The 16,653-nt window shown below is 43.0% G+C and overlaps 1 protein-coding gene across 1 annotated transcript; it reads right to left on the reverse strand.

Annotated features, from left to right (window-relative positions):
- Window positions 1-1,201: 1,201 nt before the first annotated feature.
- On the reverse strand, window positions 1,202-15,882 carry LOC143296961 (BOS complex subunit ncln-like). Its single transcript, XM_076609032.1, has 14 exons — window positions 15,610-15,882; window positions 14,284-14,474; window positions 13,766-13,910; window positions 12,757-12,935; window positions 11,643-11,746; window positions 11,359-11,447; window positions 10,862-10,986; window positions 9,596-9,786; window positions 8,694-8,811; window positions 7,964-8,127; window positions 7,243-7,296; window positions 6,330-6,408; window positions 4,451-4,545; window positions 1,202-3,487 (listed from the first exon to the last, which is right to left on the reverse strand). Exons 1-13 carry the CDS (start codon window positions 15,782-15,784, stop codon window positions 4,477-4,479), a joined length of 1,683 nt encoding a protein of 560 aa, XP_076465147.1. The 5' UTR covers window positions 15,785-15,882; the 3' UTR covers window positions 1,202-3,487; window positions 4,451-4,476.
- Between the last annotated feature and the right edge of the window lie 771 nt (window positions 15,883-16,653).

Genomic DNA, 16,653 nt, shown 5'->3' on the forward strand with positions numbered 1-16,653 from the left:
CTGTAATGGACTATGGTGTACCAAAGTGTTAACGACAGAAAACAATGCTGTTATGTTACATAAACAATGTGTACCTGTATATTTATCACCAAGTGCTAACGTTATATAACACATGAAAATTACACGCTGTTCCTCTTTTCAGCACTTCCAAGCGTACTGAAATTATTACAAGGGGTTATTGGATGTTAATTCATTGATTTTTTTTTTCTCTCTCACTAACATTTACAGTGGTTTAGATTTTTTTTTTTCCTAACATTTACAATGGTTTAGACAACCTTGTGATAATCCATTCAAATAAAAAAAGACATATATTGGACTCCGAGTCTGTGTGTGTGTGTGTGTGTGTTATCACAACATAGACTGTGGAACAAAGATTAAAGTTAAAAAGGTTCACCTAGTCCATGCCTATAAGACTTCAGCTGACATCCTACACAAGATGTTGCCATAGTTCCCCGTGCCATAATAAATCCACTGATGTCCTGCATCTATTCCAATTTTTCCTTCAACAATCTGAATGGTTAGTTAAAATGGTCTGCATTATATACATACTAATTAAATAAGCATGCGTCAGGTGCAAAACCCCTTTCTTTTTGATGTTTCACCAACTGGACTTGATAAGCGCAACTGAAAAGTGGGTTTGCGTCAAATGCAAAAAGAGCGTCAGAATCTTTGTCCAGCTAAGACAGCGGTCCCAATCAACGGATTTTCACTACTTTGCATTGTGAATAAAAACATCCAAATTGAACAGTAATGGAAGACAGAGAGAGAAAGACTGACAGATAAAAAGATGAAGTGGGAGAGACAGACAGGTGGACAGAAGAGACAGACCAACAGGCGATATAAGACAGAAAGGCATGTGACATAAGGAACGAAATGTTTCAACAACACACATATGAAGAAACTTTACAATCTGATTGTTTTCTGCGTCCATCTCTGATATAAAAAGGAACAACCCTGTCCTATAATGATCTGGAATTGTCCTGGCTTCATAAGATGTACGATCAGAGAGAAAGAACGACTGAAAATGGTGGTGTGAGTGCACACAGCTGGCATGTTACAGCTGTGAAAAGGTTAAGGATAAAAGAGCTGAGGAAGCCCTTCAACAGCAAAAAAAAAAAAAAAAGTCTTGCTGCTTGGCAATGAAACCATACAAGCATACACCCTCTTCACTCTTCACACACAAAAAATCAAACATCAAAAGTACTGGCATCTTTCAACATCAATTATTTCCGCTTACTCAATCATTCCTCACATCAAAACAAAATATCAAACGCAACTATACCTCCTAAAATTTCAAATTATCTCAGGAGGGAACACTGGTCATTCTCCATCATTCTGGGCCACAGAGCAGGATGGAACATCCACAGCTCTGCCACATTCTCAGCTTGGTGTTAGTTCTGTACCGAGGGGATCTCAACACGTTCAGCAATCTTAAAAGTTCTAGACTTGGTGAGATAGCTCTTGATGTCACTGCCTGCCTGCTCCCCCATCGTGACAGACAAGTGTTGCCCAGGTATGTAAACTGTACCAGTAGTGGGTAGATCTGTTCCATTTACTTGGACTGGTGAAGGGTATGGAATGCTCAGTGTCATAACCTGCTGAGAAAGCTACTGGTGAAATATTTATTTCCAAAATGACTGTTTGATACAAATCATATCAGACATGTAGACATTCCCAACTGAGATCAACTGGTAGTGATTCAACCCTTTTTCTTTTCCCGACATTCCTTTTTCACTACCATACATACACAGAAACGCACTGAACAACAACCATCTCCACCCCAACCAAGGCCCCTTCTTTGGTGTGTTTGTGTGTGTGTGTGTCAAAAACATAACGAAAGACTCCCATACATTAAAAATAACCGCCTCTCAAAAAAGTTATCAAAAATCACCCCGGTGACTGCTGCAAATGTCACACGTCAGGGCTGAAGCCATCTTTAAAACAACAACAACAACAACTTAAAAAAGCAACCCAAGGTTCCTTGGTCATCAAGCATACTACAACATTCCAGGAAAGTGGAAAATAAATACACCACTGAAGTAAAACTATTTCAACACTTAAGACACTACTGAGCTTTGTCTAAAGTACTAACCACACCACAGTTTATCACCTCCAGACTAAAAAGAAAAAAAAAACACACAAAAAAACCCAGAAGTATCTTTCTATATATACACATGCATAAGAGATGTATCCACTTGTAGTTTCATGTGCCCAGTATTAAACTGACACACACACACAAAGTACAGGTACATGTATAAGAGATGTATCCACTTCTAGTTTCATGTGCCCAGTATTCAACTGACACACACACAAGTACAGGTATATGTTACAGTCCAATAGAGCCAAGGCAAAAAAAAAAAAAAGTTGCAGGGAAAAAAACGAGAAAACAAAGGAACAGACAACATGATGGAAGTTCATCACTTGAGGAATGAAGGAATTCTTTCCCCTCTGCAGGCCAGCACATACCCGCTGAGAAAAGCTGAATCATGCACCAAACCTGTGGCAGCACAAAGAGAGATGATTTCCCAGCAGAAACAAACACCGAACACCCTGGTCTCTGTTCACCCATTCGAGGATGACTGTGATTATCTACCTGTTACTTTCTCCTACCAGGCCGCAATGCTGAAAAGTGGTTTTGTTTTGGGACACCCCTCCTCCCCTCCCAACCCCCCCTAAAAAATCACCTTTGTTTTAATCTCACGAGAAGAAGAGAAGGTTTATTCATTAATACTTTCAGTGTCCCCTGTCTTGCATTCATACAAACTGCTACACACCACCTGCCTTTCACTGCTCATTTACGAATCAAATACCTCCAACTGATAACCAAATGCAGGTCAACAAAACACACACACACACACACAGAGGAGTACAAATTGCATCCATGTCACCTGCCCACTAAGGGACACCGACCAAATAAAAATTCCTTGTGAGGAAACCTTGCAGCAATGGTAATCAATAGCAGCATACAGGTATCATTTCATGGAATAGTAAAAACTGCACTATACAAAACAGGGAGCTGTTTAATCATCGTAATAATAGTAATAATGTCTTGGTATAAAACTGTAACAAAGATGACCTGGGTAGGGATGAGAAACGTCACACACAACAGATGATGTGCCCAACACTCAAAACGCTGGGTACTAAAAGCACCCAGCCACACACACGCACACACAATTCACAAACTCCCTGCCTTTTCCATTCCCTGCAATGGAACATTGCGGAAGCCTACACACTGGTTTTCAAACAAGATAGGAGGAGGACAAAAGAGTGGCTTGGCTGGCTGCACAAGATGGACACAACAGGAGCACGGAGTGATCACAGCAGCAGCGGCCAGGACAGGGAGGGTGGGGGTTGGGGTGGGTTGGAGGTGGAGGCGGTGGGGGTACTGACCGCCAGACTTGACCGTCGTCCATCCATCCATCCACGCTCCTTTGATCTGGGAAATGCAAGCTGACTGGGGGAATGAACGTCACCAGCCTTCTGCCCCCTGGAAACACACACACGCATGCATGCATGCACGCACACATACGCACACACACGCACACACACACACACACACGCACACGTGCACGCACACACACACAATTGTCACTTTCTCTTTAGTCAGTATTTGGTGCCCTCAGAATTTAAAACAAACATTTCATCTTCTGAGTTGCTACTGGGGTCCGTCCGTTCAGGTTTTTGAGACTGCTAGAGAGGGCTGCATTCTCAAAAGATATCCCAGCATTGAGGGAAGACCTGTTTGTTCTTCAGCTGTACAAACTAGGGATTAATTGCCCTTTTCAGTCCATTACAATCCCTCACTCACTCCCTACAAAAAACAAAAACAAAACAAAAAATGATTTTCAAGCAGTCTCTATATTATAAACAAAAGGAACTCCATTCCATATCTGTATTCTATGGATCCACATCTATTTCTTCCATGTGTGTTTGTGTGTGTGCATGTGCATGTGTGTGAGTGCATTCTTGTGTGCTTTGAGTCTGACTGATGTGTTATTGTAAAGCATTTTGAGAGGTTTGAAAACACTACATAAACATACTATTATTATAATTAGTAGCAGTAGTAGTAGTAGTAGTTTGAAAAAAAAGGCATATCATTACCACAAAAATTTTTTTTAACTCATCCTGACAACGTTCAGTCATTCAGAGATGATAAACCAAGGCCCTATGTGCAGCATGCACTCAGCACACATTCAAGAACCAAAAGCAACAAAAAGGGATGTCCCTGGCAAATTTCTGAACATAAATCCACTCTAATAAAGCATGTGCTCACATGATTGAAACCCTGACTGAACAACACAGGAAACAAATGATAAGCGCCTGAAGGAAGCTGTCAGTTGGCTCTACCCAAGTTGGCAGCCTTTCGTACAGATGACTCTTGTCAAGCGCTTGGAGTTTGGTCTCTGATCAAAGATAGGTGCTATATAAGTATCAATAATGTCTCTCTCACCCGTCAGATTCCTGGGGGCAAAGGACTCAGTTGCTTTTCTCTTTGGGCGATGATGCCATGGTCCGTCTCAGACGGCCATACACTCTGTGGAAGTTCTGAAAGTAATAATAACAACTTGATTCATACAGTGCCTTTCCATGTAAAACATACTGAACTGCGCTGCACACTGTAAAACCTGAACATGCGAGTACTAAAAACACAATCTTGGTTCATTTTCCTTTCATTTGATATATACTCTTATGCACTTACCTTCAGTACTTTTTGAAATATAAGCAAATTAAAATCATTGGCGTGTTTTTCTTGTTTTTCTGAAAATTTTCTCAGCATTGGCTATAGCAAAACGTAGTTGCCGTGAAGGGGTTAACAACACCAATATCACAATACTTAGAACCATATCACCATATCTGAATACATGAAAAAGAAAAAAATAACATACATCACAATGCACAAATAATGTACAACTCAAATCGTACAACTCAAATCACAATGCTTGAAAATCACTCTCCCTCACCCTGTTCATGCACAAAATCCTTCATGGCAATGCTCCATCCTGACAAATATGTTTAGTTTTAATAAGTATCAACACTGACACAAGATAAACCTTCCATTTACTACTATCTTCTTATGTAAATCAAGCCTTGCATATTCAGGGGGGTGGTTATGGAATCATATCCCAGAAACTTTAAAAACGGAATCAAATTTTCAAAAATTCAAATCTAACTAATATACCAAATGAATCTCTCAAACTTGGCACCTCTTTATCCTAAAATGTACTGATTATGTTCCAACGTCAGGTGATATTTTATGAATATAGAAAAGGAAGTTTGCTTTTGATTCACCACCCATGTCCCACCTCTGTCAATCTATCTCTCCTCCTTCCCCCCCGCCCCCCCCCCCCCCCCGTCCCCCCCCCCGTCACCCCCCCCCCCTTAATGATTTGATCTTTTCAATGACAGTCTGTCGTGTCGTGCTTAATTAGGTAATGTGCATGCTTTCATTTATGCCTTTTATTTTCATAGGAAATTTTCTATCTAAAATTACGTTTAAATAACATACTTACCGTGACCCAACTAGTGCAGACTCCGGATTGTGTGCGTGTGTGTGTGCGTGTGTGTGTGTTTTGCGTTTGTTTTATGGGGTGTTTTTTTTGTTGTTTTTTTTTTTTGTTTGTTTTTCTTCTTCTTTGCCCTTGAGGGCCGGATGTAAAAAAGCAGCTGTGCTCTCCACTACCCTCGTTAAATAAAAATTCGTTTCGTTTCATTTCGTTTCGTTTCATCCACACACCTCAGCAACATACACAAAAAAAACATTTAAGTTCAGTTTCAAGATGTCAAAGCAAGCTGACTGATATATATATATATATATATATATATATATATATATATATATGTGTGTGTGTGTGTGTGTGTGTGTGTGTGTGTACACATTCACACACACACACACACACATGCTACACCACATCTGCTGCATGTAATAAACTATTAAAAAAAAATTAAATGAATAAATAAAATAAAATAAAAACAGATGTCCACCTGACCTTCGCATAAACCCAACATGCCAGCAGGCTTTGAGAGCCTACCCTAGGTCTGTGCAACACATTATCATGAAATGAAATAAAATAATTAAACATAAGAGTCTGCACTAGTTGGGTCACGGTTAAGTATGTGTAATTAAAATCAGTATTACACACAGCATAGATACGCATCAGACTGCATTAGTGATATTGTATAAGGAAGAAAATTTGTATTAGCTTTCAGTGTACACACACACACACACACACACACACACACACACACACACACAAGGCACCCAGGTAAGCAGTGACACACACACACACATGCACATACACACACACACACACACACACACAGGCACTCACTGTGGCACACAGGTAGATGACAGCCAGGTAAGCAGCAATGCCCACAGCCAGGAACAGGTCAAACACAGCCGGCTTCACACTGCACACACACAACAGCAGGGGTGTTCATCCATGTGGACAACAATAGGACAAATGTCCTCACACCCACTGTAACATGATCTTGACAGTCCCTTTTCTTTTTCTTGGGGGGGGGAGGGGGCGGGGGAGGGGGAGGGGGACCTGGGGGGAGTTGTTTCTGACTTTCTTCTTTTTTTTTCTTTTTTGTTTTGTTTCATACTTTCTTTTAATTTAAAAAAAAAACAACAACACATCATTGTAAAAGGAAGCATAGCGTACAGCCATACATGGTCAAAAACTCTAAAACAGACCTACACAGCAGCAGCAACAACATACTCTTCCACCTCCATTTCCAATAAAAATAATCCTGTCCCAAGATCTAGGCCTTTCATGCCCATCTCTCCACTCACGATCTCAGTTTCGATCCCCCTCCACTCAAGTGCTTGGGGCGAGTCCTGTCAATGTCTTCAGCACTGGAAGATTCAAGGGGAGAGATGTGGTGACAGCCTCTGGAGGGGGATGCTCACTCAGTCTGGCTCCACAAATAAAGATTACTGTCAGCAGGGGGCTTTGTATGTGGTGTCCTAAGTATGTCAAATCAGAACAGGTATAGGGCCTAGTTAACACCACCGAAATGACTCAGCAGAAGTGCAGGGTCTCCTCTAGCATATGGCCACCTGATGAACTAAAACTGATAGTTCCCTGTGGACTGCAACAGACAAAGCCACATTTGGCTATGTATGGTGAACTCGGAATGAGCAGTGTGGGTGTAATGCCACTCACCGTGTGAAATGGTGCAGATGATGAGGCAGCAAAAAAAAAAAAAAAAGTGATAGTCACATCATCAGATACTCACTTGAAAGCATTCATGGTGTACGTAGCTCCGTTGTAGAAGACAAACTCTGGATCCCTGAAAACACAACATAACACTGTCGTTTTGAACTGCTTCCACACACATAGCTTTGGGGAAGAAGGGAGAAGGGGAGAGGGAGCTGACCAAATCTAAACTCAAGCTTTCAATTCTCTTTTCTGTCTGAATGACTGAAAATGAATGAATATACATTGTAGTTATGCTAATGGGCATTCCTAAAGCTAAACCCAGCCAGCAGAAGTGAAAAATTGAAAAGTTATACTTTAAGGTATGGTGCGTGTGTGTGTGTGTAAGTGTGAGTGTGTGAGTGTGTGTGTGTGTATGTGTGTGTGTGTGTGTGTGTGTTCATGCTTGCGAGAGTGCATTCATCATCATTAGTTTTATCATGATTATTATTACTGTTATTACCATTATTACTGTCGTTATGGTCATCATCATCATCATCACCATCATCAACACTGTTGTAATTACTAAATGGACGCAAAAAACCAAATCCCATCAGTGGGAGAAACCTCCACGCCCCCCACCACCCTCCCCCCACCACCAACCCAACCACACACAAACACCAAGTTCATTCACTCGGGCTGCATCACACACACATACTCACACCCACAAACAACAACCAACAACACCACCCCCTGGGGTTTTACACACACACACACACACACACACACACACACACCTCCCATCCAACCCACCCACACACCTTTTGTCCGCCTTGAAGGTGGACCGGCGCACGTCCTTCAGGTAGCGGGACAGGGTGTTCTCTAGTGTGGCCAGCGTCACACTTTCTGGCGGCAGCAGCTGGGCAGCCCGGGGATCCGCTGTCAGGAAGTCCAGCCACGCCGTCTCTGCGTCCTCGTGCGTGTCCTGCGATGAGGAAAAAAAAAAACACGCCACCATCAGTGACCAGCCGCCACATGCCTGCTCTTGAGCCAAGCTCTTAGTTTGCAACTTGGTCTCCACCGAAAATAGTTCATCCAGTTGACTCATGCACGAGGTGGATGTCCAACACTTGCACGGTGCCGAGCTTCTTAGCGTGAAAGTTTTTGGCAAAAAACAAACACAGCATAAATCATTCAGTCAAAGCAGCTGTAGATCTATGAATTACTTTTGTATAAACCAAATGAGCTGATCAGGCCTTGTGTCAAAGGGAACTCCAGTCAAAAGGAAATTGGGAAACTTTTTTCTTCCTATGGAAGCAAGTGCTCCAAATATGATGCCACACAACATACAAGCTGACCAGAACAAACAGTGAGAACCATTTTCAAACTGCTACAGCCATAGCAAACAACATTTTCAACTTTCTGATCCACACTTGTTTGTGAACACACATCCACAGACTTCACACAACCACATTCATCCAAACTCTCACACACACACACACACACACACACACACAAACACACACACGAACAAGCATTCCACAAACCCACCATAGCCTCTGTGAAGAGACTGAAGGCCCCCTGGGGACTGATGTTGTAGACGTGGCGTGCCAAGGCCTCCGCTATCACACGGATGTTGGCTGCCAGCGTCTCCTCATCCACTGTCTGCCTGTCAGCACCCACAGCACAATACCACCTTCGTCAGCATCACTCACCCTCTTCACACATCTCTTCTTCATATTCATTCTGTCAGTTTGTTTTAACCTAAGGTGATGTATGTGCATTTGTGTTTTGTGGGTTTTCATACATATCTCTTTTTTTTTCTTTTTTAATCTGCATGTATATCTACAGTATGTGTGTGTGTGTGTGTGTGTGTAGTGTGTGTAGTGTGTGCAGTGTTGTGTGTAGTGTAATGTGTTGTGTGTAGTGCACCTGTAGTGTGTGTCACGCACTTTTGTTGCCTCAGGTTCTCTTACATGTGCTAAAAGCATGCTGCATATGTGACCTTGGTTTATCCTCTCATCCGAATCACCACAGTGTTTGTATTGATCCAAGTGTATTGATTTGTCATGAAAAAGCAAGCTATGTGTCACATCAAAGCGGCATGTAACAGCCTGTCAAATAGGGACAAACAACAACACTCCCCAGCCCCACATCTCTCCTCCCCCCCAACAACCCTCCACATTTCTCCTCTCTCCAACAATCCCCCATATATCCCCCCCCTTCCAACATCCCCCCACATTTCTTCCCCCTCCCCTGCCCCCCACCCCCTGACAATTATCCCACGTCTCCCCCCCCACCCCCAAACCTCCCACACCTCTCCCTTCCCCCAACCCCACACCCCAACCCTGATCCCCCGTTGTCATTCCTGATCCCCCCCGACCCCTAACCTTCCACACCTCTCCCCCTCCCTCCCTCCCTCCCCCCACCCCACCCTGACCCCTGTCACGGACCTGGTGTCGAGGATGGAGGTGCGGTGGAGGGCGCGGGTGTTGTTGAAGTGGGACAGGGTGAAGGCCAGCAGCCGCTTGATGCTGAAGCGCTCGTGCTCCCAGGCCAGCATCTCGTCCGCCAGGTTGATCTTCTTGTGCACCATGGAGAACCCAACCGGGGGGTCCTGGGCCACCGCCGCCGCCTCCAGGTTCTGGGGGGGTGTTGGGTGTGGGGTGGGTTAGAGTGGTGGTGTGGCACGGCACGACAACGACATACACAACGCATACAACTTCAGGATTATAAATGTTAATAATAATGATACAGAATAATAATGATTTTAGTAATGATAATATTGAAGCACACACCTTCAGGATTATATATTCTTATTCTTATTCTTTGTTTATGGGCTTTCAACTCCCACGTTCACTCGTATGTACAAGAGTGAGTTTTCACATGTACGACCGTTTTCTCCCTGCCATGTAGGCACCCATTCTTTGTTTTCTGAGGTGATTATACATAATAAGAATAATAATAATACAGAATAATAATGATTCTAATAATGATAATACTGAAGATGATGATGATATTGCAAATATTAGAAATGCAACTAACAATGATGATTATAATATTAATTCAAATAATAATAAACTGATAATAACAATGCTAACAGTTATAACAATAGTAAGGACAACTGGTGTTCATAATAAACTCTAAATGCTAATAATGCTAATATATTTAACCACCTCCATAGCACAGGGACCCAGATCGCTAACAATCAACTTCAGTGATGGGGGGAAAAAATGCATAACAAAATTAGCAAAAAGTTCCCAGGGAACTGCAATGAAAGGCTTATATACAAGACAAATGGAATGTGCCCATGCATATATGAAAGGTCAAGAATACACTACAATCTTTATATGTGCATGCATGCATATCTGCTTGTGTGTGTGCATGTATGTATTTGTGTGGATGCATGCATGTATGTATGGCTGTGCGTGCATGCATATATCATATGCATGGTTGGGTGCATGAATACACAAATGCATGTGTGCATGTGCGATTGAGAGATCCAATATCCCGTTCACAGCACATGCATCTGTGCTCTGTCTACACATGGGTGAAACATAAAACCAAGCAATAAGAAACACAACTTATTGTCACTCAGACACATACGACTGCCAAAAAAACCCAAAAAAACATACACACAACACACATTACACACACACACACACACACACACACACACACCACAGACCATACACACACACACCACACATACTGCTGACCTTGAGGAAGACTCCTCCATTGCTGTCCTCCTTGGGAGGTTTGGACACATGCAGGTGCAGTGACTCCCCGGCCCCCAGACTATCCAGACACACCACAAAGGCCACGTCCGACAGCAGGTTCGAGTCTGCCCAACACACACCCCACACTCTCCCAATGACTAATTCAAAAAATAAATAAATAAATAAAAAATACAGCAAGTGACACTTCCACACTACAGGGGTGAAGGAATATCAGTAACTTTACTCAAAGACCGACAAACGATAGTAATACACTAAGTAAAAATGACAAGAGAGAAGAATTGAACCAGAAAAAACATTACCCACACTTATCTCCCCCCCTCTCCCCCCCGCCCTCCAATAACCCCCCACCATCTCTCCTCCCACCGAACAGCCCCCCACATATCTCCTGCCCCCCAAATCCCCACATCTCCTCTCCCCCACACACCCCCAAACTTCTCGCTTCCCCACAGAACACAAGAAGGAAGCAAGCTGCTGACCTGTGGAGTCCATGTTGTCCTCGATCCATCGCTTGGTGCCCTGGTAGTTAAACTTGCCTCCCCCCGACAGTAGGAACACCAGGTTGTATCTACATACTGTCAAGGATCTCTGTGTGTGCATGTCTCTCTGTGTATGTATCTATGTCATCATGAATCTGTCTGTGTAAATGTGTTGTGTATGCATAGGTGCATGCATGCATGCCACTTGAGTGTATGTGCGTTTTATCTCCGTGCTGCATCGTCTCAGTCTGGTGACAGACAAATAAAAAGCTGAGAAAGGATACTTGGCATGGGTCCTGGAGTTGGTGTACAGCTTTGCGAAAAGTCGGGCCAGTTCTAACAAGGCCACCACCCCACTGCCGTTGGAGTCAGCACCATAGGCCAAACCCTGAAACCACACACATGCCTGTCAGTCTCTGCCACACAACACACAGCACTAACACACACACACACACACACTACACACACACACACATACACACACACACTACACACACACACTCACGCACACACCTGTCAGTCAGTCTCTATGAAACCAACCTGCATGTTTTTATGGATGCAGTAACAAGCTGTGATGTATTTTTTATCAAAACTGTTCTACTGCAAAGCACCTAGAGCAAAATTGTTTGATTAGGCACTATATAAACAAACATTATAAATATCATAACAGTTCAGGTTCAGTTCAGTTCAGTTATTCAAGAAGGCATCACTGCGTTCACACAATCTATATACGCTACACCACATCTGCTAAGCAGATTCCTGACCAGAAGCAGAACCCAACACGCTTAGTCAGGCCTTGAGAAGAAAAAAAAAGTGCACTTTGGATACATTGCTAAATTATATATACAACAACACACATTAATAAAGCTGCGTAGCAGAATCGCTAAGGCACTGGACTTCTGATCCAATACTCAACAATGTTTCGAGAGTTTGAGGCCCCTTTTCTGCATGGAGTACTGACCTTGGAAAAAGTAGTTTACTCTGATTTCCGTCACTCCACCCAGGTGTGAATGGGTACCTGACTTCGGTCGGGGAAGGTAACAATGGCGGAGAAAAGAAGTTCTTTTCCTAAAATCAGGTTTAATCTAGCAAACATACCATGACCCGCACATGCAGAATACAGCAGAAGTCCAAACCCTGTCCTGTGAAAACTACTACCACAATTAGGCAGAAAGAAAGGACTGGGCCCCACCTTCTAACGCCAAGCCCTAAATATAGTGGATAAGAATCCACTGCCACGATGACCATAAAAGGCAATGATGATCTTTAACCATGATCTTTTTCAACAATAACCACACACACACACTCACACACACACACACACACACACACACACACACACACACACACACACACAAGGACAGGCAGCTACAAATGACAGCCCAGCCCACCACTGACCGGAGCCACCCCAGTGGCGTCATAGTGTGCGGTAATGACAATGGTGGGCAGCTGCTCCTCAATGCCGTGGCCCGACAGCCGCCCCTGGATGTTAGTGATCTGGAAGTCCGGCAGGGCCTTGGCCTGCGCGCCCCCCACCACCAGCTGGAACCCGTTGGCCGTGGCCGAGCTCAGCAGGGCTGCTCACACAACACACATGCATAACCAGCACGTTAGCCATCACTCATCACCTGGTGGATTCGAGAGGAGAGGGGGAGGGGGCGGGGGGGTTGTTGTTTTTTTCTAAAAATTATTTTAATTCGTTCATTTTTCTCCACAGGGAGAGCATGTCGCCAAAGCGCAGTGCCTTTTCTATCTGTGAGTGTTTTTGACTATTATCAAAGTGGACTTTTTGTGTAAAAATTAAAATTAGCATGTTGCCACAGTGCAAGTGCTCTCCCTTTTTTCTGAGTTTTTTTTATTTCTATCAAAGTGGATTTTTTTGTGTATATTTAGCATGTCTCCACAGTTCATCATCTCATCTGAATTAGTACCTGGACACCACCACTCAAGGTTTAGTGGAGGGATATGGGTGTGGGGGTGGAGATGAGTAAAACTCCTGATCTGAATATATGGGATTCCAAATCACTGACACTCACTTCTTGGCTGGGCACATTAACTAACACCAGGCCGCCAATCAACTACAGTCATTCAGATGACATGATAAACTGAGGTCTTGTGTGCAGCACTCACTTAGCGCACATAAAAGAACCATACACAACAAAAGCATTGTCCTTGGCAAAAACCTGTAGAAAAAAATATTCTGATAGGAAAATATATATATTACTACACTAACAAGCAGGAAAAAACAAAAACAAAGTAAAAACAAACACGGGTAGCTCTGCACTGTAGCAACAACGCACTCCCCACTTGGGAGTGCAGCCCGAATTTCACACACACTGACACAGAGAGATCTGTTGTGACGAAAAGAGTTCATTCAATACAAATTACAATTCAAAGAACACCTCACCTTCCCATGCACTGCTGGCCTGGTCACCGGCCGCTCCATGCTCCAGGTCTTTGTAGATGTCCTGCAGCTCTGCCGTCTCCTGGGCAAAGAAGACCGGCACGGATGTCTCCTCCTGCATCAGATCTCGCTCCAGACTCTGCAGGTGCTGTTCACAAACAAGAGTTCAGTCCCCTGTAATACGCTGGCTCACAATGAAATAACACATTACAAAATCATTCAACTTGGCAGAGGCTATACTATCTGAATGATGCATGATGAACAAATAGCAGATGACCGGAGCAACTGCTGTGTGGTTCAAGAACCAAAAGTGCTGGACCTTCAATCTGAAGGTCCCGGTAGGTCAAGGGTTGAGATTTTTCCTGTCTCCCAGGTCAACAGATGAACAGACCTGCTGGTGCTAGTGCTCAAATCCCCTTCATACAAGCAGAAGATCAAACGCGCATGTTAAAGATCTAATGATCTATGTCATTTTTGTCAGCGATCAGAAAGAATGAATATAGTTCTTTGAGACAACATACCTCCTGCTCTTCAGGCGAGAGCTGGGCCAGGTCCTGAGGCAGGAGCACCAGCAGTGCCCCGGCATTGTTGGCTGCCAGGTCACGGTATTTGGGCATGGTGACGTCACGAAGTCGGGCCACCACGCAGCGCCGAGTCACCATTTTCGAGTCGATTGGACGAGCTTCCATGTTCACCAGAGAATTTTTACATCCTGCAAGAGAAGTTAACGATGATTCAAGTTAGAAAACAACTACAGTAATGAGGAGGATTATGTTTATTCTACAAGACATTAATTAATTATCAATCTCTGCTCTCCCAGTCTGCTAAGAACTGTAATTCCCTCACACTTAATGACATATGACTATCAACTTCATTTGCAAAAAGAAAAAATTTCCAAGACTGAGAAGTGAGATAGCTGATGCTCAACACACATAAAATTCAAGAAGTAAGTGAGAAGAATATTTAATGGGGAAGGGAGAGGGTGGAAGAATAATGGGGTAGTATCTAAGTATGGTGCATGCTGGGGAGGGGGAAGTGTTGAAATAAGTAATGAATTTGTCCCCCAAATCTTGCAAGCATCAAGGATGCTTGTAATTTGTTTTGGGGGGAAAATCCATAATTCAAAGAAAAAACCTGGCAAGTCTAAAATTTGAAAATCCACAAATACTTAATAATTTAATTATATTATAATCATAAAAAGATATATCTTTTTTTTAAGAGCAAACTGTTTCAGCTGTACAAATGTGACTCAACAGTTCTCAAACATGAGAAACTTTTAGTGAATGTTTTCCTGTAAAACCTGTTCCCTGTATAATGTGTATTTGTTCCTTCTTCCGGATGATGCCCAGGGTCAACCAGTTGACCATTATCGGACTCTTACCCTACTCATTTCTTTAATAAACAATACTTTTCTGTCAAATGTTCAAAGCAGTTAGTCTGATAATGATCACACAAATGTTCAACTGTGAAAAAAAGTAAATAAATCATGTCTACAACTATGTACTTTGTAACATAGATACATTCAACGCAGAGATGAAAGAGTAACTCATCTAATTTTAAAACATTTAATTTCAACCAACATTTGCGGCAAGTTCAACGATCACAAAAATTATCATAAAAATTCACATATATGGTGGTGCAAGGTAAATGATGTATTTATAATAATGTTGTGTTATTTTGATGGATTTCTGTTGACTTTTTTAAAAATCAATAATTTTTGTTTCAAACTCGACCTGACGCGATTCACGTTAAAAAATGTAGCAATTCTAAGCTATAACTGTTTCCAAGCAAAATATGTGGCGCTTTATCTTCTTATTCAGAGCAGTTGATAATGGTGTAACTGTTACCATAAGAGGAGCCTTGAAGATCAAACTGCTGCATCCGATAAACGCTGAATTCTTGAGCTGCGTACACGGGACTAACAGGTGATATCAGGATAAATATTGGTACAAAAAAGAGAAAAGACAATGGAAAACTGTTGCGGAACATCTCCACTATTTCCCCAGCCTCGGAAAACCACATTTTTGCAGCGAACAGGAGTGCTGTCACTTGATAAATTTCAGCAGACAAGCGTGTTCCACCCAGAAAAGCCTCTTAGGTCACACGCGATCTGCCACACAGAGAGTGTGCATCCGGTCGTCACAACGAGGCTGTGAGGGAGGAATCAGTATCTTTTCGTGGCAATCGACGTGGGAGCCATGTATTGTGTGTTAATTTATCAAAAATTTGCCTCACAGTCACATCAAGGACGTTTCAGTATTTATCTTGTCAATGAATTAATTTTGGGGACGAAGCCATGTCCACCGGATCCTGTATAATGATACTTGTGTGTTTCACACACTCATCTCACATTGATCATTTTCCGCTGTTGTCACTATGTGTACATACATCAGTATCAAATGAAGGGTACAAAGTATTCGCGTATCTTGTATAAATGGATCTTCAGTTTCCTTTGGGAGGGTTAAACAACTCCAACCGAACAAACTTGACCTTAACGGTGTAGACGCCAATAGGTCGTTAAACTCCTCCAATAGGTCTTTGGGAGGCAGGGGGGGGACGGTCGGGGAGGGGGAGGGCTGTCGAATTTCCATTATTGGTAGGGCGCGGCAAGCAGCAATATGGCCCTTAGTGTATCAAGTTTTACGTTTCAAAGTAATCGTCAAGTTGCACCACACGTAGAAGAGAAAAACGGAAGGGGTCAGTGCAGATGCCTGTGGTCTGAACATAGACCAAGTCCCGGGGGAACCCCGGCTGGTCCAGCGACAGGCGTTCATTGACCACAAAGTGAGCCCGGCGGTAAGTGAGCACACCGTGATCAGTATGAGGCTATAACTTGAAAAGCATGCAGAACTGAAGAATGTCGGAAGAGGGGTTTGGATATTGTTATATAA

Source organism: Babylonia areolata, chromosome 22 (assembly GCF_041734735.1).
Source record: "Babylonia areolata isolate BAREFJ2019XMU chromosome 22, ASM4173473v1, whole genome shotgun sequence".
Taxonomy (NCBI): Eukaryota; Metazoa; Mollusca; class Gastropoda; order Neogastropoda; family Buccinidae; genus Babylonia; species Babylonia areolata.